The sequence below is a fragment of the Haliotis cracherodii genome, unplaced genomic scaffold (genome assembly GCF_022045235.1).
Source record: "Haliotis cracherodii isolate W230 unplaced genomic scaffold, xgHalCrac1.p SCAF_3, whole genome shotgun sequence".
Classification (NCBI taxonomy): Eukaryota; Metazoa; Mollusca; class Gastropoda; order Lepetellida; family Haliotidae; genus Haliotis; species Haliotis cracherodii.
In genome coordinates this window covers 75,168,538-75,185,827 of record NW_027266286.1, presented here as the reverse complement: position 1 = coordinate 75,185,827, position 17,290 = coordinate 75,168,538, and the positions used below count along the sequence as shown (strand labels likewise).

Sequence of the window (17,290 nt, the reverse complement as noted above, 5' to 3'; positions counted from 1 at the left end):
GTGATGCATTCAACACCACACTCACACACCAGACTGTGATGCATACAACACCAGACCGTGATGCATACAACACCAGACCGTGATGCATACAACACCACACTCACACACCAGACTGTGATGCATTCAACACCACACTCACACACCAGACTGTGATGCATACAACACCAGACTGTGATGCATACAACACCAGACCGTGATGCATACAACACCACACTCACACACCAGACCGTGATGCATTCAACACCACACTCACACACCAGACTGTGATGCATACAACACCAGACTGTGATGCATACAACACCAGACCGTGATGCATTCAACACCACACTCACACACCAGACTGTGATGCATTCAACACCACACTCACACACCAGACCGTGATGCATACAACACCAGACTGTGATGCATACAACACCAGACCATGATGCATACAACACCAGACTGTGATGCATACAACACCAGACCATGATGCATACAACACCACACTCACACACAAGGCTGTGATGCATACAACACCACACTCACACACCAGACTGTGATGCATACAACACCACACTCAAACACCAGACTGTGATGCATTCAACACCACACTCACACACCAGACTGTGATGCATTCAACACCAACACACACCAGACTGTGATGCATACAAACCACACTCACACACCAGACCGTGATGCATTCAACACCACACTCACACACCAGACCATGATGCATTCAACACCACACTCACACACCAGACTGTGATGCATACAACACCACACTCACACACCAGACCGTGATGCATATAACACCACACTCAAACACCTGACTGTGATGCATTCAACACCACACTCACACACCAGACTGTGATGCATTCAACACCACACTCACACACCAGACCGTGATGCATTCAACACCACACTCACACACCAGACTGTGATGCATTCAACACCACACTCACACACCAGACTGTGATGCATACAACACCACACTCAAACACCAGACCGTGATGCATTCAACACCACACTCACATACCAGACTGTGATGCATTCAACACCAACACACACCAGGCTGTGATGCATACAACACCACACTCACACACCAGACCGTGATGCATACAACACCACACTCACACACCAGACTGTGACGCCATAACAAAACTTCATATAACAATGCAACAAACAACTTTTCTCCATTACAAAACTAAGACTCCCACTCCTAAGTGCCATGGTAGATTTAATAAAAACAAAGAGCTCCTACCAACTCACCAACATATTTCAGAGTGGGGAAATTGTAAATATGTCTGTGACCTCAACATGTTTGACTTTGAACTTGTTGACCTTCAGATGATGAAATCAGTCCCAAAAAGTTCAATGTCCATCATCATACTCCTGACAGAGGCTTGTCACTATGAGCTTGTGTTGGTTGTGTTGTTTAACAATAGTCTGTGGCACACAATTCTGAAATGTAAGGGCATGAAACGCAGTGATGAGGAGACTTGGCACTTCTGTTGCTGTACAAGATTGTGGAGAGAGCGTTTCCATATTCATCCTGGGGGACTCCCCAACTCTCAAGATTCTCCGGGCAGGTTCCTGTGAATGCCAGGGACGTATCTGGCAGTGTCGGGTCTCTGACTGGTGAAAGTAGCCGTGGGCCATGACCCCGAGGAACCTGGGGACACAAACATTTCACACTAGGGATTCTGCAGACACAAACATTTCACACTAGAGATTCTGCAGACACAAACATTTCATACTAGAGATTCTGTGGACACAAACATTTCACACTAGAGATTCTTCAGACACAAACATTTCACACTGGAGAATCTGTGAACACAAACATTTCACACGAGAGATTCTGCAGACACAAACATTTCACACTAGAGATTATGTGGACACAAACATTTCACACTAGAGATTCTGCAGACACAAACATTTCACACTGGAGAATCTGTGAACACAAACATTTCACACTAGAGAATCTGCAGACACAACATTTCACACTAGAGAGTCTGTGGACACAAACATTTCACACTAGAGAATCTATCGACACAAACATTTCACACTAGAGAATCTGCAGACACAAACAGTTCACACTAGAGAATCTGTGGACACAAACATTTCACACTGGAGATTCTGCAGACACAAACATCTCACACTAGAGAATCTGTGGACAAACATTTCACACTAGAGAATCTGCAGACACAAACATCTTACACTAGAGATTCTGCAGACACAAACATCTCACACTGGAGATTCTGCAGACACAAACATCTCTCACTAGAGATTCACGACTATCAGGTTGCAGTCCCTGTTTAACAAATCCTAGGTAATTCCACAAAGATAATGAAGAAATAACCCAGATTCCTCTACAAAGTGTCATTTCCCCAGATGTCTAAAAAGTGTCATTTCCCCAGATGCCTCTACAAAGTGTCATTTCCCCAGATGCCTCTACAAAGTGTCATTTCCCCAGATGCCTCTACAAAGTGTCATTTCCCCAGATGCTTCTACAAAGTGTCATTTCCCCAGATGCCTCTACAAAGTGTCATTTCCCCAGATGTGTACAACGTGTCAATGTAGTACAGTAGTCCATCAAGGCACCAGACACAAAAGCACAAGGAGCCTGCACTTCTCATTGGAACAGATGGATTAAATCATTTAGATCTTACAAATACCTATCTCAAAACTAAAATATTTTTAATACCGACAACAGTCATGAAGTAAGTAGAAAAGTATTCACAGTCCACACGGCATCTACATCCTAGGATACTGTCAGGCCTCCATTTCACTTCAATATTTCCACCTGCGTTGTTCAGTTTCATAGCATCTACAAGAAGCTGACAAACAACAAAACACTCATGGCAGCAACTGCACACAGCGATTGATTTCTTAACAGAAGCAAAAAGATTCCTAAGCTGGTTTTCCATTTCAATCAGTCACATTGAAACCAGGGTCGAGTCACACAGGTTTCACAAGTCTGCAGATCTAGTCATGGAGTGGGCATCACAGAATATTCTGTAAGGCCACAATAAATTAAGTGCTAGGTCATCATCCTGACTCATGACTAAACTCCCCAACAAGTTCATCTTATTTGCCGAGTGAAATGTTGAGAGCACTGTAATGACATCAGTTGTCAAACAGCCCTTTCATGTTTACGACATGCCGTGAAGTGGTCTACAACCGACTCTCGGCACATGCCTGCCTATCGCCTGCTTGTTGTCAGCTGTCAAGATGGTGTTCGCTATTTTGAAAATACGAGAGGGGGTGTAAACCACTAAAGACTGGAATGCCTGTCCTTTGCCAGAGTCTATTACTCTTATGGAAATCTTCAACAAGTTTGCTTGTCACAAAGTAGACACAATTTATGGACAACAACTTCTTTAATACTGTAAAGCCGTTGTTCCGGTATAGATCCTTATACCGTTGACCTTGCTTGACAACGGTATAAGGATCTACCTAAATATCGCCTTTACAGTATTAAAGAAGTTGTTGTCCATAAATTGTGTCTACTTTGTCATCCATCAACTTCTAAGTAATGTCTATCAAACGATTCAAGTTTTCTTGTGGGGAACTTGACAAATTAACGTCGATTGAGGAGACATTCATGAACACACGAGTACAAGTTGGGGCAGAGAAAACAAAAATAAGTTTGACACAGATAGATGGGACTGCTATTGTTGAAATCGATGTTTATTTATTATCTTTGTTATTTCATTCATCGAGTGTTCATACCAACATGTCCAGTCTTCAACTTGACGACTTAAATAGAAAATAAAAAATAAAAAGCCTCCCTCCCCAAATTTTGAAAAGTGGATTATAATCTAGCAATTAATTTATTATGGCCTTATAGACTGACCCTGCCTGTTTCACAACAGGTATATAAAAAAGTGATATAAAACATAACAAAGATATGTTTCCATGGTTCTTGGAGTTTTAGGTATGCATTAAAAAAAAACTGTTGAAAAAATTAAAATATATCAGATTTTTATATCATTTTGTAACATTTTCTCAACAATGTTTCAAATTAATCTTATGGTTGCATTCTGTTTGTTTGCATGGTTTAAGGTAATTAACATGAGACATTATATTATAAATTACTTTACAGCTCCAGACTAGTGCTGTGGATGCTAGTAGATCAAAGAGATGAGTGAGTGAGTGACTGTGTGTAAGTGAGGGAGTGAGTGAGTGACTGTGTGTAAGTGAGGGAGTGAGAGAGGTTGAGTGAGTGAGAGATTGAGTGAGTGAGTGAGTGAGAGATTGAGTGAGAGAGTGACTGTGTGAGAGATTGAGTGAGTGAGTGAGTGACTGTGTGTAAGTGAGAGTGAGTGACTGTGTTTGAGTGAGTGAGTGACTGTGTTTGAGTGAGTGAGTGACTGTGTTTGAGTGAGTGAGTGAGTGAGTGAGTGAGTGAGTTGGTGGGCATTACACCAGTTCATGTGTTATAGGGTCCAACTGCCCATGGTGGGGGCATCCTTACCACAAGGGGGCACGGGTGGCCCAGTTGTCTCAGGTGCCGCAATTCGCTATGCAGAGTTGCGTCCCTTGGGCACGCCAGAAACCTAAGCTTGTGGGTTCGAATCCCGGTTTGCCCAAATTATGTTTCTAGGTTTGTCAACACCATACCTGTGCTCATGGGTTTCACCAAAGTTGTAAACATCTAAGACCTGCATCACTTCGGGCTTTCCTCCCACATTAAGCTGACATGCCGTGATATAACTGGAATACTGTTAAAAGCGGCGCTAAACATAATTCACTCACCTTACCACAAGGATGTGATGACAACCTCAGTCAAGTTGGTACATACTGCTCACACACAGTGGGCAAGGAGGTATCTGGGACTCAAAACTTAGTGACGATGGCAGGCAAATTGGAATAAAATCGTTCTTTCACTCTTATTTTCTCAAATGCAAAGGTATTTTTGATATTGTATTTCAGCACTGCATTCAATGCAGTAATCTAAAACTAAGGACTAAGCCTCTTTGTCTTTGTTAGTGCTGTTATCAGTATCTCGACTATGAGGGTGTGTGTGGGGGTGTGGCTGAATGAATTAATGAATGAATGTGGTTAAAAGCCGCTAATATTCCAGCTACAACATGTAAGTCATTGAGATTTGATCAGGCAAACCAGTGGACGACAGCATGAGCAACACTCCGTGCCATCAGGGAACAAGGAGATAAATCAAGTCACTCAGCCGAACCATCAATCAGACATACACACCCCCACAAGACAAGACCGGGAGGCATGACCTTCGCCCATTTCAACACTACATGACAATGTACCTCTTGCAAAGCGATGTTGAACTACATTTTCTTAGTGTTAAACATTGCTGGCTAATGCTGGAACCAGTGACAGAAAGGAAGCAAGCTGATCTCTGACAGGCAGGCATAATTCCCACAACAGCTGGTGAATACATACTTAATGTATTCTTTAACACAGTGAGTGAGTGAGTGAGTGAGTGAGTGAGTGAGTGAGTGAGTGAGTGAGTGAGTGGATAAATGAGTGAGAGGAGGAGTGAGTGGAGTGGATAACAATTTCTTTATCACACTGCCAGACTGCTTCACAACGGCATAAGGATCTACCAAAGTGTCGCTATTACAGTCCAATAAAGAAGTTGTTATCCATAAGCTTGTTGTCTACTTTGTCATCCGTCAATTTCTAAGAAATGCCTATGAAACAATTTACTTGGAGCAATTGTGACTGAGAATACATGGAGGTGAACAGAGTGACTGGGGTCTTGTGTGCCCCGTGGACCAGTGCCGAGGTGTGCCGGAACATACAGTCTGTCATGCAGCAAGACAGGATGGACACAATCCCTGATGCCTTGGGGCAAGTGCTGAGGTGTGCCGGAACATACAGTCGGTCATGCAGCAAGACAGGATGGACACAATCCCTGATGCCCTGTGGCAAGTGTGACAGTGCTGAGGTGTGCCGGAACATACAGTCTGTCATGCAGCAAGACAGGATGGACACAATCCCTGATGCCCTGTGGCAAGTGTGACAGTGCTGAGGTGTGCCGGAACATACAGTCTGTCATGCAGCAAGACAGGATGGACACAATCCCTGATGCCCTGTGGCAAGTGTGACAGTGCTGAGGTGTGCCGGAACATACAGTCTGTCATGCAGCAAGACAGGATGGACACAATCCCTGATGCCCTGTGGCAAGTGTGACAGTGCCGAGGTGTGCCGGAACATACAGTCTGTCATGCAGCAAGACAGGATGGACACAATCCCTGACGCCCTGTGGCAAGTGTGACAGTGCCGAGGTGTGCCGGAACATACAGTCTGTCATGCAGCAAGACAGGATGGACACAATCCCTGATGCCCTGTGGCAAGTGTGACAGTGCCGAGGTGTGCCGGAACATACAGTCTGTCATGCAGCAAGACAGGATGGACACAATCCCTGACGCCCTGTGGCAAGTGTGACAGTGCCGAGGTGTGCCGGAACATACAGTCTGTCATGCAGCAAGACAGGATGGACACAATCCCTGATGCCCTGTGGCAAGTGTGACAGTGCCGAGGTGTGCCGGAACATACAGTCTGTCATGCAGCAAGACAGGATGGACACAATCCCTGACGCCCTGTGGCAAGTGTGACAGTGCCGAGGTGTGCCGGAACATACAGTCTGTCATGCAGCAAGACAGGATGGACACAATCCCTGATGCCCTGTGGCAAGTGTGACAGTGCCGAGGTGTGCCGGAACATACAGTCTGTCATGCAGCAAGACAGGATGGACACAATCCCTGACGCCCTGTGGCAAGTGTGACAGTGCCGAGGTGTGCCGGAACATACAGTCTGTCATGCAGCAAGACAGGATGGACACAATCCCTGACGCCCTGTGGCAAGTGTGACAGTGCCGAGGTGTGCCGGAACATACAGTCTGTCATGCAGCAAGACAGGATGGACACAATCCCTGACGCCCTGTGGCAAGTGTGACAGTGCCGAGGTGTGCCGGAACATACAGTCTGTCATGCAGCAAGACAGGATGGACACAATCCCTGACGCCCTGTGGCAAGTGTGACAGTGCCGAGGTGTGCCGGAACATACAGTCTGTCATGCAGCAAGACAGGATGGACACAATCCCTGACGCCCTGTGGCAAGTGTGACAGTGCTGAGGTGTGCCGGAACATACAGTCTGTCATGCAGCAAGACAGGATGGACACAATCCCTGACGCCCTGTGGCAGTGTGACAGTGGGTACAGAACAACCTCCATCAAGTCATGAAGTCGTTAGACGTCCGTGTTACCTAGAGACGTCAGTGTTACCTAGAGACGTCAGTGTTACCTAGAGATGTCAGTGTTACCTAGAGACGTCAGTGTTACCTAGAGACGTCAGTGTTACCTAGAGAGGTCAGTGTTACCTAGAGATGTCCGTGTTACCTAGAGACGTCCGTGTTACCTAGAGAGGTCAGTGTTACCTAGAGATGTCAGTGTTACCTAGAGACGTCAGTGTTACCTAGAGACGTCAGTGTTACCTAGAGAGGTCAGTGTTACCTAGAGATGTCAGTGTTACCTAGAGACGTCAGTGTTACCTAGAGACGTCAGTGTTACCTAGAGACGTCACAATGTGAATGTTGCAACTGCAAGTTAGTAAAATGTCATGTACAACTGTAACAACTCAAATAACATGTTAATATAACTGTAACATCTGAATCTCAGAGTCAACTCAACTAGCAGTATAAGCAACTCAAACAAACTGTTCCAAACTAATCTATGAGTATTACCAGCTTGTATAAATCAGTCGTCTACTGAGTCTAAAACAAAGAAAACAAAGTCATACACATCTACACAGAACTTCATGAACTGACACATAACATGTCCAAATGAAAAAGTACTGTTCATTTTGAATTCTATCTTTTTTGTATTGTGTTACATAATTAATGACTTTTTCGTGCAATTGAATATATTAAGTTTAATTAATTAAGCTTTGAAAGATGGAAGTACTCACTTGACCCTGAACTGACGGATGCATCAAGACGAACCCTCTCGGCAGACTTGGCCTCCAGTCTCTCAGTGTAAAACCCATTGAAATCCAGTCTGAAATTGAGTTGCCAACACAGTCATCATCATCATCATCATCATCATCATCATCATGGGGCAGTTGGGTAGCTCAGTGGTTAAAGCGTTCGCTTGTCACGCCGAAGACCCAGGTTCGATTCCAGACATGGGTACAATGTGTGAAGCCCATTTCTGGTGTCCCCCGCTGTGATATTAAGACCATACTCACTCACTCATCATCATCATCATCATTATCATCATCATCATCATACCATGACATCATGACGAACATAGAGACTACTCAAACAGGATGTGTGTCAAAGTTACTTCAGAAAACAGGTAGAGGATTCTTGTAATTCCAGAGCGAGAACAAGGGTAATACATGAACTCCTACACAAGCTTTGTAAAATCAGTATGACACATATGCAAGTGTTAAGATTTCTTTATTACCATTTATTCTTAATCCTTTCGATTCCCTTTTAGGTCCCGACCACTGTCTTAGAAAGCCACAATCGTTGACGTCATTCCGACCTCACATTACAAGAAGATTCCAATAATGTCAAGAATGACGTCCAGATGACGTAAACAATACACTGGTGCATGTGAAGTGATATTTGTACTATTGCACATATGATTTCAATTAAATCGGTCACAAGCAGTAAATACTCATTTCCCCCGCCAATATGACATGTTCGGTTGTGTGGAGCACTACTGCCATTTTCAGTCTAAATCAAGGTTGTTGCCATGGAAACTCAAAACCAGGGGTCCGGAAACAGTCATATGCACCGGACATGTCCGACTGGGAATCTTTCCATATTTATGTCCGTACATTTTAAAATATAAACAACGCTACCTTCTGGGTCCAAATAATTGATAAGCGTTATCGTATCCCTTCAGCAAATTCAGGTGAACAAACAGGTATAACAAATTTGGTCAATAAGAGTATGAAATTTGATATAAAACATCACTAGACATGATGATTTACTATTTAAAATGTATTTCCTGCTCTCCACGGCATTGTTTTACATGCAGAGATTCCGATTACCGTGTGTACTTTCTCGTACACTAAGCCGGAAATAGCAATCAGCTGTGCACACGTCTCTCCCAATCTACCGGTGATTCAGTTAAAATGTACCCAATGATAGAACTTCAAAGAATTTTGAGGCAATGGTCGGAAGAAATTGTATCTGAAACGATTATTTTATCAGGAACAATATATTCCAATATTGTGTTATTTAGTTGCAGCTTCCACCATATATACTTAAAATCATAAGAACCACAAGCGTAGCACTTTGGTACAGATGGTATGCAGGATATTTTTTGACGTATGGAACGATTTTGACCAGTCACCGTAGGAACTTCCCGCGCTACATGTATTTTGACTGCGAAAACATTATGTTGACATTTATTAGTCAAACTGCCTCAAATATAATTTTAGTGAGTCATGGTACGGCATTTATGATATGTGTATCCATTCTCTTGCAACTAAAGTTTGTTTCAAGGCGTCACTAGCGGTAATCTGACCGTTTTTGCTGTAAATAACGGTGAGTTGTGCGATCTACCGATCACTTCGCATACGATTTCACCGAAATTATTGTAAACATTATCATAATTATTGAATGAAATTTTGAATATAATTAATCAAATATATTGCAATCATTAGTCCAGATAAACAATGAACAATTTTTTTATTACCAGATTTTATAATAATAGGATTAAATTGCATACTTCAGTTCGGATTTGTTGACTGGTATTTCTAGTGTTACGTGATCACAGTGATCAGCTGATAATGTTTTCTGAGATGGGGGAAAACATTGTGTCATTGGAAAACTTGAGTTTATTAAAAATGTTAGTAAATTTTGGGAGCCATGTATTACCACGAACTATAACCGAAGCGCGCAATAACGAGGGAACACTTATGTAACAACTTGTAATGTGTGTGAAAAGTTGTACTAAAATACGCTATTTGAAGGGGGCGTGGCCTAAATGCAAATGTCCAATTGGGATTTTAAATTTTCCGGACCCCTGCTTGAAACATAATTTTTTTAAAATTTTAAACTCAAAAAGGCACCAGTGCAAAAGGTTAAGTTAAGATATCTCTCAATTTTTTTTAGTTCTGCTCCGAAAACGAAGGGACGGACGGACAACACCCATTCCTATATCTCCCTTCCTCTTTGTGACGGGGGTTAATAAATAAACAAACACCACTAAGATAATACAATGAAGCCTGGGGGTTTGTGTTAATGCCTACCTGTACAGAATGTTGAAGAGCTTGTGTTCATAGTTTGTGCTACTGAAATCCATGATTTTGTCCAGCAGGTCGACCAGTAGTCGGGAGAAGTTGGTGTCAAAGTTGTGGATCGTCCGCTCGAAGTTCTCACTGCTGGCCAACTGATCCACGTGTTCCGTCACAACCTGATGAGAACATGTCCCGGATGTATCAGTTCCCTGTTGTCAGTGGCCACAATATGCTGGGTGTACAATCAATCATGGCCTAGTGTGTGTACAATCAAACAGGGCCTTTTGTGTGTACAATCAAACAGGGCCTTGTGTGTGTACAATCAATCATGGCCTAGAGTGTGTACAATCAAACAGGGCCTTGTGTGTGTACAATAAATCATGGCCTAGAGTGTGTATAATCAATCATGGCCTAGAGTGTGTACAATCATTCATGGCCTAGAGTGTGTACAATCAATCAGGGCCTAGAGTGTGTACAATCAAACAGGGCCTTGTGGGTGTATACAATCAAACAGGGCCTTGTGTGTGTTTACACCCAAACAGGGCCTAGTCTGCATACTGTCAAATGGGGCCTTGTGTGTGTACAATCAAACATTGCCTTGTGTGTGTGTACAATCAAACAGGGCCTTGTGTGTGTACAATCAAACAGGGCCTTGTGTCAGTACAATCAAACAGGGCCTCGTGCGTGTACAATCAAACATGGCTTAATGTGTTTACACCCAAACAGGGCCTTGTGTGTGTACAATCAAACAGGGCCTTGTGTCTGTACAATCAAACAGGGCCTCATGCGTGTACAATCGAACAGGGCTTAATGTGTTTACACCAAAACAGGACCTAGTGTGCGTACAATCAAACAGGACATAAAGTATAAAAAACAGGGCCTTGAGTGAGTTCAATCAAATGGGCCTTGTGTATGTACAAACAGGGCCTCGTGTGTGTACAATCAAACAGGGCCTTGTGTGAGGACAATCAAACATTGCCTTGTGTGTGTGTACAATCAAACAGGGCCTTGTGTGAGGACAATCAAACAGGGCCTTGTGTGTGTGTGTGTGTGAACAATCAAACAGAGCCTTGTGTGAGGACAATCAAACATGGTTTTATGTGTTTTCACCCAAACAGGGCCTTGTGTGTGTACAATCAAAAAGGGCCTAGACAGTGTGAGACTGACCTTGGTAGCAGCCTTTTTCTTCTGGGAGTCCTCCCTCCTCTCGTTGCCAGTGGCCTGGAGGGTAGCCTGGGTCAGACGGTCAACCTCACGCTCCACCGACGTGCTCTGGTTTAGCCTCTGTCGATACAAGAGTAGAGATCTATATAACAATACACCATGATTAGACAGGATATACATCACAATACACAATGTTAGAAAAGTTCCACATTATAACATAACATGGGTTGACAAAACATACACTACACCCTACCACCCACAGTTTATTTATATCGCCCAGTCAGCACTATTCCAGGTACTTCACGAAAACCAGCAATGTTCCGGTCGACAGGGTATGAAGCCACCTCCAACCACTGACCGTGTCCAGCCAATCCTCGTCCTGCATGGCTACTGGGGACATATTCTCACCCGGCAGGTCACTCAGAAACATGTCTCTTGTACTGACCTGTATGAAGTTGGAGAAGGTGACACACACCATCATGAGCTTGTGGACAATCTTCAGCAGGTCGGGGTTCGTCAGCATGCAGTCCTTCAGGCAGTTGTTGAGGAAGTCTGTGTGGTACGCCAACACATCGTCCACATTCGACACCTACAACAACCACAACCCTTTCCTTGTTCTTTCATGTTTGGAGGTCAGAATAACCTCAAAGTAAAAATACCTAAAGAGGTCAGGCAAAGTAAGTACTTATGAATGAACAATCAGGCTTATAGACATCTAGTACTTAGTTGTCAGGATCAACAGCCAGGTTGCCATCTAAGTTTTTTTGTTTTTTGTTTAGGAGCCAAGCTGCTCCTAACATGAATATTTTAGGAGCCAATCCTAAGTTTTAAGGAGCCAACAGATATTGTCGCCAGTCATGTTTACTTTTAGGTAGACAAGTGGCGAGCAGTAGATAAATTAAGGTCACAAATCATAGAATTAAGTCGCATTTGCCCACCAAAATGATTGCTGCTTAGAGGCCTGCATTAGTTGATAAGAATGGGTTACTGGAGACCTGGTCTGCACTGGAATCTCTACATGACTGATCTTACACAAACTACAACAGGGAATTTGGGACCTCACAAATTTTAGATTATTATATCAACAGTGTCGTACACAATAAAGGGGGCCACACATTGTACCATGGGGAAATCAAACCAGGTGTTTAGCACAACGAACAAACACCCGAACCACTTGGCTACCCTGGGCAATTCCATCATACAACAGGTGCTCCCTGCTTCACACTCACTGTCTCCATGTTGTGCCCAAAGATGTGCCAGTTGGGCTCCACCACCTCGAACATCATGTAGTACTCGAAGTTCTGGACAAAGTTCAGCATGCGTTGTCGGAGAGCGAAGGCTGAGGAGTACCAGCGAGACCACTGCAGGGAGGAACTCTTGGCCGACTTACTGCCGATCCACACACTGCAACAGAGGACACGCCCATGGTGACGGGGGACTCAGGGGAGGCTTCATTTAATACAAAGGAAAGAGTCTCACTACTCTGAGGAAGCAATCAAAATGCAACATATACATAGCAATTTGGAAATTGTTCACAAAATATTTTTTAATGCATTCCTAACACACCAGGAACACGGAAAACGTGTGTCTCGCAAACAAGTGATGTTACATTAAATATGACATCATGTTTGTGAAGGCTGGCCAACAAGAATTGGATTCACAAAACTCATGTGATGATCAAAGATAATTTTTCTTGCACTACAGATTCAGGAGAAGCCATTTTGTCAAACCAAAACGATATTCTGTTAGAATTCAGAAAGGTTTCATAGTTCAAAGTATCAAGTTAAAAAAGACGAGAAATAAATGGTGGTTATGAAAGATTCATGTTTCATTGGCTTTAGGACAGCTATGTGGGACAAGGCAATGGCTTTAGGACAGCTATGTGGGACGAGGCGATGGCTTTAGGACAGCTATGTAGGACAAGGCGATGGCTTTAGGACAGCTATGTGGGACGAGGCGATGGCTTTAGGACAGCTATGTGGGACGAGGCAATGGCTTTAGGACAGCTATGTGGGACAAGGCGATGGCTTTAGGACAGCTATGTGGGACAAGGCAATGGCTTTAGGACAGCTATGTGGGACAAGGCAATGGCTTTAGGACAGCTATGTGGGACAAGGTGATGGCTTTAGGACAGCTATGTGGGACGAGGCGATGGCTTTAGGACAGCTATGTGGGACGAGGCAATGGCTTTAGGACAGCTATGTGGGACAAGGCAATGGCTTTAGGACAGCTATGTGGGACGAGGCAATGGCTTTAGGACAGCTATGTGGGACAAGGCGATGACTTTAGGACAGCTATGTGGGACGAGGCAATGGCTTTAGGACAGCTATGTGGGACAAGGTGATGGCTTTAGGACAGCTATGTGGGACAAGGTGATGGCTTTAGGACAGCTATGTGGGACAAGGCAATGGCTTTAGGACAGCTATGTGGGACGAGGCAATGGCTTTAGGACAGCTATGTGGGACAAGGCGATGACTAGGACAGCTATGTGGGACAAGGCAATGGCTTTAGGACAGCTATGTGGGACAAGGCAATGGCTTTAGGACAGCTATGTGGGACAAGGCGATGACTTTAGGACAGCTATGTGGGACAAGGCGATGGCTTTAGGACAGCTATGTGGGACGAGGCAATGGCTTTAGGACAACTATGTGGGACAAGGCGATGACTTTAGGACAGCTATGTGGGACAAGGCAATGGCTTTAGGACAGCTATGTGGGACAAGGCAATGGCTTTAGGACAGCTATGTGGGACGAGGCGATGGCTTTAGGACAGCTATGTGGGACAAGGTGATGGCTTTAGGACAGCTATGTGGGACAAGGCGATGGCTTTAGGACAGCTATGTGGGACGAGGCAATGGCTTTAGGACAGCTATGTGGGACGAGGCAATGGCTTTAGGACAGCTATGTGGGACAAGGCGATGACTTTAGGACAGCTATGTGGGACAAGGCGATGACTTTAGGACAGCTATGTGGGACAAGGCGATGACTTTAGGACAGCTATGTGGGACAAGGCGATGGCTTTAGGACAGCTATGTGGGACAAGGTGATGGCTTTAGGACAGCTATGTGGGACAAGGCAATGGCTTTAGGACAGCTATGTGGGACGAGGCAATGGCTTTAGGACAGCTATGTGGGACGAGGCAATGGCTTTAGGACAGCTATGTGGGACAAGGCGATGACTTTAGGACAGCTATGTGGGACAAGGCGATGACTTTAGGACAGCTATGTGGGACAAGGCGATGGCTTTAGGACAGCTATGTGGGACAAGGTGATGGCTTTAGGACAGCTATGTGGGACAAGGCAATGGCTTTAGGACAGCTATGTGGGACGAGGCAATGGCTTTAGGACAGCTATGTGGGACAAGGCGATGACTTTAGGACAGCTATGTGGGACAAGGCGATGACTTTAGGACAGCTATGTGGGACAAGGCGATGGCTTTAGGACAGCTATGTGGGACAAGGCGATGGCTTTAGGACAGCTATGTGGGACAAGGCAATGGCTTTAGGACAGCTATGTGGGACGAGGCAATGGCTTTAGGACAGCTATGTGGGACAAGGCGATGACTTTAGGACAGCTATGTGGGACGAGGCAATGGCTTTAGGACAGCTATGTGGGACGAGGCAATGGCTTTAGGACAGCTATGTGGGACAAGGCAATGGCTTTACAACTGTGTGGGTTGCTTGGCATGAATGAACAAGCAGAGGACATGTATACACATAAAGATCTCCAGTCTTAAGTGGGATTATATTTATAAAACATTACCTGTCTAAACTAAACATCAAAAATATTTCAAACAATATCAAAAATATTTCAAAGACATTTTTCAGAATGTTATATTAATCAACATCAGTATATACACTTCTTGCAGTAATCTGGGTACTTGTGATGCTAAAGTATAAAGTAATACTCAGAACATAATCTGTCATCACTGCTGGAACAATGACTGATCAGGAAACAGGAAAACAATGATTACATGAAGAAACAGACAGAACAGGTTGGATCGTCACACTGACCAGACTATGAGTATATCCTGACAAGGGTTTAGTCCCAGGAAGACTGAATCTAGGAACAGGCTACGAGCCAGCAGTGACTACCAGTTTTAGTTATAGCAAGATTACAGGGGTTTGTTGAGAAGGTCGCAGCCTCACATACAAGAAAAGGCATAACAGTCAAATGTTCTGTCGAGGACATTAAATGTTATACAGGTATACCCACAAACACTTGAGTCAGATGTGCAAACTGTGCCAATGTGAAAAGTCTGTGACATTTGGAAAATGGACAAACTTGAAGATCAAGTACTTGCACATGGAATGTCCACAACACAAGATGTCACTATTCGCCATTCCCTCTATGTGCAGCCGAGGACTTATTAACCAACCCCGCCTACATCTGAACCGAGGGAACGTTGACCGACCAGTTCACTGTTACACATGTGAGTGATCTGCACACTAGGATGCCTCAGATTGACAGGATTATCCTGCCAGGAAGCAAGAGAGGGGACTACTTACCTTTTGAGTCCTTGCATCCTAATTAAGACAAACTAAAGCAAATCAGTGAATGTTGTTTTACGCAGTCCAATATTCCATCTCACTTAAAACTGTTAAAATGTTAGATAGGTTCACAAGGAAATGAACTTCCCTTTGCCCTTCTAAAACTTCTAGCTGCCCCAAACATGGATTCATATGCATTCAGACATGGTATCATTGCTGCGTACTCTCAAAACCATACGAAACGGCCAAACCCAGCTTCACAACCTGGCATCAACAATGATGTAAAAGCACCATCAGGCCAAACCCAGCTTCACAACCTAGGATCAATAATGATGTCATAGCACTGTCAGGCCAAACCCAGCTTCACAATCTAGCATCAATAATGATGTCATAGCACTGTCAGGCCAAACCCAGCTTCACAACCTAGCATCAATAATGATGTCATAGCACTGTCAGGCCAAACCAAGCTGACAACCTGGCATCAATAATGATGTCGTAGCACTGTCAGGCCAAACCCAGCTTCACAATCTAGCATCAATAATGATGTCATAGCATTGTCAGGCCAAACCCAGCTGACAACCTGGCATCAATATTGATGTCATAGCACTGTCAGGTCAAACCAAGCTTCACAACCTGACATCAATAATGATGTCATAGCACTGTCAGGCCAAACCCAGCTTCTCAATCTAGCATCAATAATGATGTCATAGCACTGTCAGGCCAAACCCAGCTTCTCAATCTAGCATCAATAATGATGTCATAGCATTGTCAGGCCAAACCCAGCTGACAACCTGGCATCAATATTGATGTCATAGCACTGTCAGGCCAAACCCAGCTTCACAACCTAGCATCAATAATGATGTCATAGCACTGTCAGGCCAAACCCAGCTTCTCAATCTAGCATCAATAATGATGTCATAGCACTGTCAGGCCAAACCCAGCTTCTCAATCTAGCATCAATAATGATGTCATAGCACTGTCAGGCCAAACCAAGCTTCACAACCTGGCATCAATAATGATGTCATAGCACTGTCAGGCCAAACCCAGCTTCACAACCTAGCATCAATAATGATGTCATAGCACTGTCAGGCCAAACCCAGCTTCACAATCTAGCATCAATAATGATGTCATAGCACTGTCAGGCCAAACCAAGCTGACAACCTGGCATCAATAATGATGTCATAGCACTGTCAGGCCAAACCCAGCTTCTCAATCTAGCATCAATAATGATGTCATAGCATTGTCAGGCCAAACCCAGCTGACAACCTGGCATCAATATTGATGTCATAGCACTGTCAGGCCAAACCCAGCTTCACAACCTAGCATCAATAATGATGTCATAGCACTGTCAGGCCAAACCCAGCTTCTCAATCTAGCATCAATAATGATGTCATAGCACTGTCAGGCCAAACCCAGCTTCTCAATC

General features: G+C 44.2%; 1 protein-coding gene across 1 annotated transcript in view; it reads right to left on the bottom strand.

Annotated features, from left to right (window-relative positions):
• Positions 1-871: 871 nt before the first annotated feature.
• Positions 872-17,290, bottom strand: part of LOC139474019 (gamma-tubulin complex component 2-like) — a 38,791-nt gene continuing 22,372 nt past the window's right edge. The window contains exons 26-31 of the mRNA XM_071256875.1: positions 12,606-12,780; positions 11,822-11,965; positions 11,380-11,496; positions 10,225-10,388; positions 7,924-8,012; positions 872-1,651 (exon numbers count right to left, since the gene is read on the bottom strand). Coding sequence (XP_071112976.1) covers positions 1,551-1,651; positions 7,924-8,012; positions 10,225-10,388; positions 11,380-11,496; positions 11,822-11,965; positions 12,606-12,780 — 790 coding nt within the window. The 3' untranslated portion in view covers positions 872-1,550. The remainder of the gene's footprint in view (positions 1,652-7,923; positions 8,013-10,224; positions 10,389-11,379; positions 11,497-11,821; positions 11,966-12,605; positions 12,781-17,290) is intronic.